General features: G+C 37.7%; 1 protein-coding gene across 1 annotated transcript in view; it reads right to left on the minus strand.

Moving 5' to 3' along the window:
• CDC40 (cell division cycle 40) overlaps positions 1-12,881 on the minus strand; it is a 36,269-nt gene that overhangs the window by 11,357 nt on the left and 12,031 nt on the right. The window contains exons 4-8 of the mRNA XM_054280527.1: positions 6,400-6,483; positions 4,370-4,509; positions 3,667-3,763; positions 1,864-2,003; positions 234-308 (exon numbers count right to left, since the gene is read on the minus strand). Coding sequence (XP_054136502.1) covers positions 234-308; positions 1,864-2,003; positions 3,667-3,763; positions 4,370-4,509; positions 6,400-6,483 — 536 coding nt within the window. The remainder of the gene's footprint in view (positions 1-233; positions 309-1,863; positions 2,004-3,666; positions 3,764-4,369; positions 4,510-6,399; positions 6,484-12,881) is intronic.

Genomic DNA, 12,881 nt, shown 5'->3' on the forward strand with positions numbered 1-12,881 from the left:
GCAGAGACCTATTGTTAGCTGTAAAACTAGACTTCACAGAAAATAAATTAATACAACAACAAAGGCAATAATGTGAGAAACTTGTGACCTTCTAAATGCTATTAAAAACAACTAACATTATTCTACCACAGACAAAAGGTATTGGGTTGAAGTATGTTTATTTATTCTAAAATGCACTGTCTATATTCCAGGATGGTATAAAATGTGTTCATGAAAACAGAAAAATAACTCACCTTAATTTTGCAATCCATAGAGCAAGACAACATTATATGCCCAGACAGAGGAAACAATCTGACTGCACTGACACCCTGGAAATAAGAACATAAGTTAACAGTAAGTGGATAATCAGAAGTTTGTTCAGTTCATTTGCCCTCTTTTCCAAGCAAAAAGCTAAAGCTTATCTTCATAAAATATACAGATACTGTACCTACAAAAGAAATAACCTGCCCACATTCCATTTCAGAAACAGTGATGTATTTTGAACAAATGCTATTGGAAAAAAGTTGTTTCACTTTAACAGCTGTATATATAACCTCCTTCAACATCTACACCATTACTGTGGCAAACACAGCAAACAAATACAAACTGGGGGTTAAAGGAACTGTCTCTGCATAACAAGCCTTTTTAAATGGGGCAGGTACGGAATTTTTTAAAAAATGAAACAAAATTTTTGGCCAGCTCAATTTCTTACATATAGTACCAATGTTTCTACCCACTGAGCTCAGATTTCCTGGGCACAGCATCTTCACAGCTGTCTGTATTCCAGGTACTCCTTTCTGGGAAGCCCAAAGAACCCCCAAGTACTCGTGGTTTTAATGTCCCTCCTTTCCATTTCATGTTGATTACTCTATTCATATGCCATCCAGTTCCTCCCTCCCACCTCTGGTTGGAGCTGGATACTTTATCCTCTCTATTATTGTCTACTTATATCCCCTTGCTTTTCTAAATTTGTTAGCCCATTTTTCTTTTGCCTCTCTCATCGATATCATTATTCACCTTGTTTGAAGGAAAAAGCCATGTTACATATCAGTCTGGTGTAATAGGATAAAAGGCAGAGGAAGGACTAGAGCTTTGGGGAGGAGGTGTCATTCTGGAAAGCCCTGATAGTTGCAGCTATAAGCTCGTTGATGCAGCAATCCTTTAAGAAAAGCTCAGAAATGTGACTTAACTGAAAAAAACAGTAAAAGCCAAAACCATTCCCTGTGTCCTCCTTTCTTCCATCTTCCAAATATTAAGGTGATGTCTATTGCAATGCAGAATATTCCCCCCAAATCTGTGGCAACAGAAGCAGCAAATTGAGTATATGCTGTACTACCCTGAGCAGTGAAACACTTTTCTAACACCACAAGTGTGTATATTGTTTTGGTATCTGACACAAGAAGGAACTGTGGATTTTAAGCAGCATCAAAGAAAACCCTCACCAAGACACACCTCTCAAAGGTATTAGCTATATTTGGGAAAGCTGTAATCACCAAACCTATGTAACTTTACCCAAGTTTGATATGAAATAGCCCTTAAGTACTCCTACTACAAAAACCCCTCAAACCCCAAACATTCTCAGGAATCTCTAGAATCAGGTTTATTGTCATTCACATTGTAGTTTCAGAAATAACTTCAAATCCCCCCAAAGTCACTGAATAATACTTGACCCTTTAAGGTAGGAAGCCAAAAAGTATATGCAGCTAGACAACTGCAATGGAACAGGCAAACACTTTGAGCATGTAACTCAACTAATTACATGCAGAGTATGGTAAAGAGGAAAATACTCTTTCCTTCTACTGACTTCTCAGTTTTATAGAAATTACTAGCTGCAGACAAAAAATTAAATGAGTTGTTATGCTCTATGCTCACAAAGATTCCTACCTTTGTATGCCCAGACCACACATGGATTTGTTTCTTTGGAAGATAGCACTTCTCAGGTGGTACTGTAGAACGGAGATTAACCCCAACATCTTGAGGGACATGAAGATAAGATCTCCCCTGATAGTCATACATTTCTTTAACTGAAAAGGTAAACAGAGAATTCTGAGAATCCATATTTTAAGAGGTTATAATCTTTGAAAGGCTTAATAACTCACACAATTACAGTTTTCTCAACATAGCTGCTCTGCTGTAGAGCGAGAGGTGAGAGAGGGGGTATAAGAAAAACCAGCTTCCTCATACAGATGGAGAATCTTATTTGACATCAGTTATACTCAAATTATGTCAATTCAGCAAAGTCTGCTTGGAACCTTACAATCCAAACATGAAGACAATCTTTCTCTTACCTATTTTACTCATCATCAAACAGCAAGAGAGTTCCCCTGACCAAAAAGACTTCGCTTACACTAACGCTCCACAGATTAAACCGTGCAACTCTAACCCTGACATTTGCTTGCAACTCACATTCTGGCCAACTCTGTGCTGGGTCAGTCATGCCAACAGAATTACAAATCAAGGAAAAAAAGATTCATTTGGCCAGCATGAACCAATATTGGTCAGCAGCAGCCAACAACTGCTCTTTAGCTAGATTTAAGAAGCAATTGGACAGTCAGAAACACAGGGATGCATTGTGCAGGAAATGGATTATTTCAGAGTAGATGTATGTTGGGTAGTCATGACAATAAACTGTGCACTGATTAAATTAATTTCTCAGTTTCTGGAATGTTGTTATGGCAGTTTTGGTTGTACTCTTGCACAGTATGCATGCATACACACATCTTCAAAATGGAGTATTTCTGGAATGTTTGCATGTGAGATCACAGTTTATATGGCAAGATCTTTCACTGTGAAATTTCAGGTAGAGAGCATGAAAACTTGGATACAAAATAATTAGCCCGTAGGAGGCTCAGTGGCTAAAATTTCATGTTTGTTATGTTCATTGCTATAAATACCATCATGATCTACTACACATAAACAGAACAATGTTGTAATGCCAGCAATGCTTTTCTCACAGCCACCACTTCTTCCTCAATGCACATTAGAAAGGATGCTCACAGCTTGTGTGTGTGAGCCTAGCTGTACAAACTGGCACACAAAGGGAAACCCTGTCTACCAAACTAGCCACACCAAGCAGTGCTACACAGGGCTGTTTTGTATGCACACAGTTGAAGTAACAGCTTCAAAAAATTACTGAATTCTACTTAATTACCAGACCATTTTCTTTGAAGGTACCACATACTACAGGCTTCTCTAGGGTAATTAATTGATACACAATTATTCATAATATGACAGCAAGAACATTTACATTAAAAATTGAGGAAGTGTAAAGTCCAAGTGATTTTCTAAATTGTTCATAAACCATAACTCAGAGCACTACCTGCTGATGAAAATACTGACACATAAAACTACAATAATTCTGAAGCTGAAACTAAGCCAAATCCATTACTTCAATATGTTTGCTCTGTGAAACAGAAAAGAGATACGTGCATCTAGTAACACTGAAAATAAATAAATAAAACCAGTACCCTGAAAAATTATATTTCCACACTGCTCTTCACAGTATGAAGTGGAATTAGTCCAAGTTTATCTCTTTCCCTGTCCTTTATGCTTTTGCCTGTGAGTGCTGTTATCTCCAATACAGAAACATCAACGTGCTGAGGCTGTCTGCCATCCTCACTAATTAACACAGCAGGCAAGAAAACACAGTGAGCTAGAAAATGAGAACAGCCAGGAAGATGCCATTACCATGTAATATAGTCTTCTCCTCTCCAGGTTTATCATCTTCTAGTTTTCCTCTCTTCTGCCTCTTAGCTGTTATTTCATCCAACTCCTTCTGCTCTTCCTGGAAAAAAATAAAACATGATCTCTTAAAAAGTCAGCATTCAGAATCACATCACAAAATCCAGAACTGTACTATTGTTTACTCACTATTAAGAAGACATTTATTTGCTAAACAAGATTAGAAATATTTCTAAGCACCAATAAAGAGAATACCCCTATCAAAACCATAAAGGCTTGGAAAACTATGTACACTGCAAAGAACAAATATATTTTTAGTCACAGACTAAAGCTAAGCACTGACTGGACAAGAAGGATATCTGTTGGTTGGATGGTTCAGGGTGTGTGCATTTGTGTGTGTCATATTGGGGGTTTTCATTGGCCATTTGTTTTCAGAAAAAGTTTTATTTTAACTTTTTTTTCCCCCGAGCTGTTTCTTTTAACCAGACTCTACACACAGATTGAATTAATTTTATTTCCAAAAAGTGTTCTGAATAATTGAATGCAGAATATCTGGAACATCTTATTTGGATGTGTCACCAAAAATGTTTCTAATTACCCCAAAGCATAGCATGGATCTGCTTGGACAAGCACGAGTGCAGCTGGATCTCTGTTGAAACCGCAGCCATGTATTGACAATTTATATCCATTTTGTTAAAGCAGGACTTACTTCTGATGGTTTGGCTACTTCTTTTTCATCAACATACTTCGCCCATGGTCCCAGAAACCCATCAATATTGGATGCATCATTCTCCTTGAATTTCTTCCTCTTTTCAATTTTCCTCTGTCCCGTTTCAAACACTGTTAAACCTAAAGAAGGAAACAATACACTGACTAACTGCTAACACAGAATACATCAGAGGTTACACTACAGTCAGTTTAGAAGAGAAAGCCACCACCACTGCTCCTTTCAATATAAAGGACAACATAGAAAAAGCCTTTGATCAAAATTGGCCAAAGCACTGCTCACTTCTTCAGCTATGAACACCACTAACTATGTGCAGTAACAGAGTAACACTTTAACTGTGTATCCTTGCTTGTTACAATATTTAGCCAGGCATGTACCATAAATTTTTAACAGTAAGTCTGCAGACTGCATGAATACATCAATTTTCATGATTTAAATAGTGTAGTCTTTGAAAGTAAAGTTTTCCTGGCTTGTGATCCCTCTGAACCCTCTCAGTTTGAAAAAAAAACAGCCCCAAAATGAAAATAAGACAAGTGCCCCAAAACCCCAACCCCAACTGTGTATTTTAATTTAGAAAAAAATAATAGAATTATAGAATGGTTTGGGTTGAAAGTGACCTTTAATGGTCACCTACTCCAACCACCTTGCAATAAGCAGCAACATCTTCAACAAGATCAGGTTGCTCAGAGCCCTGTCCAACCTGAACTTGAATGTTTTGAGGGATAAGGCATCCACTACCTGTCTGGGTAACTTGTTCTAGTATTTCACCAACCACATTGTAAAAAATTTCTTCCTTATGATGTAGTTTGAATCCGTCCTCTTTTAGCTTAAAATCATTACCCTTGTCCTATTGTTACAGGCCCTCTTAAAAAGTCTGTCACTATTGACAGAGTCATCTCCCTCCAAACACTATCCTCTTCTTTCATAGAAATACTAGCTTTTCACAAATATTGCACAGAATTTCACGTGTCAAAACCACTATACAATATGGATATGGGAGGGGAAAAACCCTGTAGGTAATTATTTTAACATATTTTAAGTTTTCCAAGCTTGTATATACAATTACGTTCAATTTCCAAAAAATGTTTTTCAGCAGCAGCAGTAATATTCATCTAGTACAAATGAGACGAAAGAAGCTTTACACAAACAAAGGGAAAATAGGCAATGTAAAAAGTTAAGTGGTGATCAGAAGGAATCACATTAATCAAGGGGTTTTTTTTAATGGTTTAATCTTAGTTATTTCCTTCTTTGGAAGGAAAGACTGAAATAAGCTTGGATATATTCTGAGGAAAAGGACAGAGAAATAAAGATCCTTTGTATACCCTTGTGAATAGGATATTTGAAAAAGTCATGCAAGGGAAAGCATAACCATGACATTTACACAGGTACAGTTTTCCAATGCAAACGAGTCCCTTTGAGTGTTAAATATCTTGTATCAAAGTATTAATTACAAAGCCCATGCCTCTGGTATCAATCCCCCCAGTGGCATGCCGTGCTGTTACCATTTGGCAACCTTCCAGTGGTTTTTCTTTTCCAAATAACCCAAAGAGCTTAAGTTTGCTAAGCAGAGATAACATGCAGCTCCCAACAGGAGTGCCAGAGGTTGCACACAGAGTGATCAGTTTGCTCCTGAGGAGCAGCTTTGGTGATTAGCTCAACAGACAGGTATCCTAATGCAGACACATGGCAATGGTAGCTTAGATGGAATTTAGGAGAACCAAAAAGCTGTTTCAAATTGTACTGATAAATTGTATTAATGCAATGGCACATTACAAATCCTATTCCAAAATTTGTCATGACAACCTGAATCATTTGCTACTTCAAGAAAACAAAACACTCCAATATCTCTCTTCCCCCTCTGCATTAAAATTGCAACACATTTCTTCTTTATTGTGTTCTTGGACATGGGTGAGTCTCACATAATACCCTCCTTTGCTAATACCCATTAGTAAAGAAGCAATGAAAACAATTTAAAGATGCAAGCAATTTATACAAGATTCTGAATTAACTACCTTGATTTTTTTCAGCTTCTTCTACAGAACCAATATACTTGGTAGCAGCTTCAGGGTTATCTACAGAGGGATCTAATGCATAACCTGGAACAAGAGGAAAAAAATACTGTTATTTCAAGTTCTTCAGTTTTGTACAACTTTTACTACTCTGTCCCTCTGCAAATTCTTTCCTGTTTACTCTGAACGAAAGATTGAAACTTTGAAATCCCATTAACTTTTCAGTTGGCCCGAGTATAAAGATGACTATGAGGTAGCACCATGAGGCCCTTGAGTACATACTGCTATCAGAATTCTTGAATTTGCACAACACAGAGAAATAAAGAAATGTAACAGGCAACAGTTAACAACATAAGATACAAAGGGTGGGTAATCACAAGAAGCCAAGTAACAGAATCTGGTGGGCAGGGATCCCAGGATGCCCCTGCTCTGAGCGAGGTCAACGCTGAATTCAGGCCAGTGTGCGGCAATGCAAACAGATTTTGAAATGCCATGGCAACCTCTTCTTGTAGTAACATAGCATAAGGAAAAGACTGGCTCAAAATCTTATGTCAGTGCACTCAATGTTAAATGGATGCTGCTTTAGGGCAGGGCACTGCTCCTTGGTTTGCAAAGCCAGTGAGTCACGTGGGAAGCAGCCAGTGGCTGCTGCATACACAGAGCCCTCTGGCTTCAGGAGCAGCTTTCTGCTCTGCCCACTACTTCTGCTGGGTCAGAGACTGTCATCTCTGGCAGCCCTGGGGTGGCAGCAGCTGGGAGGCAGAGGATACAGATAGGGGAAAAATAAATGAAGTTTTCTAGGGTTTTGTGTGTATTCTGTCTCCCAGAGCAAAAGTTACTTAATCCTCCTCCTCCACAACTGGGAAAGCTTCAACTTGAAAGGAGTTGTTTTAACTAATGTGGATGGTACCAGAAGCAGCAGTCATGGACTTCAATTTTTAAAAGAATTAAATAGTCACATCTTCATTTCCTGATGACAGCTATTGAGCCTCAAAAACAAAACAGATCAAAACAACTACAACCACAATAAAATCAGCTGCATTTAGTCTTATAAATAATTTATAAAATGGACAAACATTTCATAGCTATTCAGGATATTTACAATTTTAATACATATATCCAACTTTTTTTCTCCATTTCTCCTGAAGTGGATAACATGATCTTACAAGATAGACAAATAAATTAATTTGGTTTCCAAGGAACAGGTGGTGCACTGAACACTTACTGACCACCATGGTTTATTTTTTTTTTGGGAAAGGCTGCACCCTGGTGGACATAATCACAATTTTTATTAAATATTAAAGTGACAAAATGTCTCTTGAGGAGTCAATGAGAATTCCTCTCTATCAAGGATGGGAAAAAAAAGAGAAAGAAAGATATTAAACCACCAGTAAAACACATGTAATGAATTAAATTCTACAGCATCTAATTCCTGTATTTTTGTAGATTCACAGAGGCAATCGTGAGCAGAGGGAGATTATCTAGTTTACTCTGGAGACCAATGCCTCATAAATGCACATACAAACACATACAAGCTGAGAACCTATCAACACCATTCCAACAGCCAAAGGAGATTGTCTCCCCAAACATTTTTCAGAAAGACTACTCTCCTAGAACATGGTCCAGTTAATGTCCTTTTGGATGCTGGGAAAAAAAGTACTATTGAAATTAGTGGAAGTGTCATTCCAAGAACACACCAGGTATTCCCAATCCAAACAGAGCACTCCACCTGTCAACCAGCCCTGTAGTTTCAAACCTGGTAAAACCCAGCTGGGGAAAAACATATGTCCAGATGATCCATGAATACAATGTAGGGAGAGAAATACATGCCAATGTCTTCTTACCAAATATACATTCCCACTATTCCTGTGTTAAACAGTAAAATGATTTATTCTAGACTTTTAGTAGGATTTACTTCTACGGATAACCAAACTGAGCCAACACTGCAATCAGACTTCCCCTAATTTAGCTGCCTGCTTTTACTAAGCCACTATTTCAATGAGTTCCCTTCCAAGCTATAAGGTTTCTGCTAACAGTAGAGAGATATTACTTTGGATTGCTGTCAAAATCAATACAGTGGTTTACTTGTCCTCCAACTGTATTGACACCATCTCTGGGACTCTATTTGCTTGGTACTTGTAAAAGAGGGACAGTATTCCCATGAATAGGGCCCCTGGGCCAAGCACAGCTTCCCGTGGAAGTGGAGACTTACAGTTGGGTTGAATTTGGTCCAGCATCATGCTCATAGAAAAGCTCTGAACAATTTCTACTTTCTAGTGGATATGTGAAAGGGAATATTTTCCTTCTGGCTGGGACTCCTAAACGCAGCTGCAAAAGACAGCTTGCTTTTATCCCACTCAGCTGGTATCCCACATAATGTGCCCTGACTTCTGTGGCTCCTTCAGTTTTTGTTAGGAGGCAGATATTTCCCACAGCATTTTAGCAACGAAAGATACAATTCCACCTACATCCATAACTTTAGTGCACCTGAAAATGGTTGGTTAAATAATTAGACTTTGATGTGCATTCCACAAAGACAGCTCATTAAAGCCTGTTTACACCTCACTGTGCAATGCAGCACACAGAGACTCCAAGTAGCTCAGGTATGAGGAAAAATACAGCTGGACTAACCCACACTGGCATTTCTGCAGAATCAAAGTAATCAGAGAATAAAGTGCCTACAATTGTTAACAGGTAATAAGTGACTGTAGGTGCTGCATGTAACATGAGTAGATTAAAAAAAAATCACAAGTGTTATTTCCAAGGCAGTTATTTTAGGCTCTTAAAATATCAGTGTTAGTGATGGCATAATCCTGCTATAACCAAGTTACTGAATACTCAGAAAGAGCTTTGAGATTCATTAGACTTCAATAGAAGACTATTTCTTATTAAAAAGGACATTATCTTGTGAAGAAGATATTTAAAAACACCAAATGTTGCATGAGTGAAGCAGTCCACTGTTAGGATGAGCACTGATGCTCAAATAGCTATGACATGGCTAAAATATTCATGAACAATTTATGTGCAGCATGTAAAAAATAATCTGTAATTCTTCTTCTGAAAATGTATATGTGCTCATATATTGACTTTATCAGTACTCAAAAGGGAATTTTCAAGAAAAGAAACTCCTTCAGCTGAGAGCACAGATACAGAAGAATAAACATGTGCTGTATGTTAGGATTTCTTAGTCTTTTTTGACATGCTCCAAGGAATACAACATTGAAAAAATAATGCTAGTTAAGCATTTTAAATCATAATGTCTTGTGAAGGGGAATTTTATTTTCTTGACAGTTGAAATTAAAATAAGAAGACTGCCTCACATCAATGGAATAAACTAGGGTAGATCACCTAGGACTGCAGATGCAAAGCTGGTTACCAATTAAAAAAGTCAGATTCCCACAGAGCAATTATTAATGGTTTTCCATTAAACTAGGAGAGGACCTTTCACAAGATCATAAAATGCCTACTTGGACTATTTTATTCCATGTTTATTATGGATTATGCCATCAGTATACTCCTTTCAGGTAGCTGTAAAGGGCAATAAGGTGTCCCCCTCAGGATTCCTTTTTTTCCAAGCTGAACAGTCCCAGCTCTCTCAGTCACTGCAGATTTTAACCCTAATGTGGAAAACATCTCCAGTGCCTGTGACAACTTCAGTTTCTCTAACTTCTGGAATAAAGGGAACCTTACTGAGATGGGTAGGTCTCATTTAAATTAAAAAGCAAATGGCACTGAGAAGGCTGAGAGAGTACTTTCTGATAAAATATCTGAGGTACTTACAGAACACCTAAAGAAATATAATACTTTAAAAAATACTTAAAGAAAAGTAAGCAATTTGCAATGACACACAATCTTCAGAAACCCAAGGAAAAGGCAGCACAGAAATCTGAAATCTCAGGTAATAGGGACACTAATAATCACAGAATCCTATTCAAACTGAAGGCAAGGAAATGGAAAACCCAAGCACACATGCAAAACAACACAGGCTAAAAGTAATACATTGGAACATATTATTTTAAAATAATAAACTAACATAATTGGTAGGACAGTACTGACATAATTGGACATAGAATATATGCTTTACCAGGCAGAAAGAATACAGAAATAAGATGGTCATGCCAGTGGGGAAAAACATGCTCTATGCTTAAAGACAAATCAGATTAACAAGCTAATAGTGTTAATGAGCATTAAATGATCCTGTGGACTGAAATTTCAGGTCTAAGTAGTGGTGAGTACAGTTGCCAGAAGTCCCAGAGTGACCATTAAGACAGAAAATGCAGTAACCATGAGAGATTAAAGAACAGGTGCCAGGGAAAGAAGCACAGTAATAAGAGGCACGTATTTTAGTCATCTCCTTGCAGCAGACTGCACAAATCTCACACCAAGATGTGATAATTTTTACACAATGTACTTGTACCATGAAGCAGTCATGCCAGAGATTCACATGAAAAAATGCCAGTTTAGCAGTACAGGAAATTTGATTGTAAGATATTCTTTCTAAGGACACACATTTTAACAATGATCATAATGGGGTATAAAATGAACATTGTTGGCAAAGCAAAGGAAGATATAAAAACATTTATGACAATAATTTTAATCTCAAAATAGGAGGGCTATATTAAGAAAAGATTTCTAAAAGGAACAGAAAGTAAGCACCAAAGGGTAAAGCCTTTTTCAAATGCAGGGGCACTTCAAAGACACCATGGAGGAGAAAAAAACCCTCATGCCTGCTAGCTAATAAAACACAACTTTAAAGCAACCAGAGGAAGTGAGCACTGTTGAACAGCATGTTAAGAGAAAGTATTAGAAATAAGAAACTATTCTTCAAAGAATTGAAGTTGCATCCAGATGTGGAAAATACAAAGATCAAACTCCAGCAGGCAAAGTAAACACTACACTAAGGCAGCCTGCCTCCAAAAGTGAGGGAAATCTTATAGGATATAAAAACTAACACTTGTCCTTCATCAAAACTGGCAGGCACAGAAAGTGCACCCAACAATGTATAGGCCAACTGATGCTCAAGGACTGAGAAGACCATCTGTGAGGGTTGTATTAAACACATGTTGATTATAGTGGACTCCTGGGCCAGAATCTTTCTTTATGGGCAACATGATGCTGCATCTACCTCTACATGAAATGCCAGGAAACTACAGAGTCAAATAAGTGGTAACAAAACACCAGGATCAGAGGCAGTCACCCAAGAGATCTAAAGTCAAATCACAGTGCAGGTACTCTCACCTAATATCACCTCAATATGGCACAAAAGGAATGTATCAAATTACAATGCTGTCTTTCAAAGGACATTTCAGAGGAGATATGGAGAACTACAGATCAACCTGTAGACTGATTACAGGGTGCCTCAATGACATTTTAAAAACCCACAGGTCTTTACATGGTCAATTTATGAAAAGTTATTAAAACACTGTCAAGAGTAAATGGTTGGTTTGCACAGCACAGGAAAGCTGCTGGTGGATTCATGCTCAGGCCCATGACATCCAACATATTGATAAATGATGTGGAAAAATGGAGCAAGTAGCTTAGAGCAAGTTACTCACAGAACAAATTCACAGTGAGAATAACACATAACTGCTGTGCACAGCTTTGCTTTCCATCTTAGGAGCAATACAGTGGAACTGTAGAAGAGATACAGAAGAGAGACAAGGACAGCCATAGGCATGAAAAGGCTGCCACTGAGGAACAAGAAGATTCATCAGATCTATCCAGGTGGGAAAAAAAAAAGGAGACTGAGAAGAAGCTATGGCCAAGATCTATAAAATAAGAAATCACACAGAAGTGGTGAATAAGAAATGATTGCTCATTTCATTTTCCAGCATAAGAGACATGGGGATATGAAGCCAAACTAGAAAGCTGTTAAGTGCCACAAGTTCAGAACAGAGATACTTCCTCACATAAGGAGCTGCTAAGTTGCAGAGCTGCCTGAAAGAGGTTACTGTACAAAGGAAAATTATATGGGTTCAAGAAGCAGCTGGAAACGTTTGTCAAAAAGAAAAAACAGAAAACCCCCAACAAGTTGTCTGAAAATTAATAAATATATAAGCATTGCCCTTGGGTGACAGACTGTGTATTGAAAAGAAGTATTCAGGTGTATCACTATTTTCTTGCTTCCTTCTTCTGCTCCTCACTAGATACCCACTGCTGGCCACTTATCCAATGGAATAAAGGGCTGGAAGGATCCTCAATCAATGACAGCATGGATGTTCTCAATGATGCTATCCAAGTAACACAAGAAAAATGTACTTTTAAGAGTAAATATTTACTGCACAAGAAGCAGGTAAGAAAGACTAGTTGCCAAAAAATACTTGGGTTTTATTTGTGATTAATATACAGGTTTCTCAATGAATATGTATAACCTTTCATGATTATATATATTATAAAGCTAGCTTTTTTTTGGTGAAAGACACTGAGACAGTTGAGCTGTTTTGGACACATAATCTCATTTACTACCCTTGTCCCTCATTAACAGT

Source organism: Melozone crissalis, unplaced genomic scaffold (genome assembly GCF_028551555.1).
Source record: "Melozone crissalis strain CALT ecotype California unplaced genomic scaffold, PUWL_Pcris_2 ptg000027l_1, whole genome shotgun sequence".
NCBI lineage: Eukaryota > Metazoa > Chordata > Aves > Passeriformes > Passerellidae > Melozone > Melozone crissalis.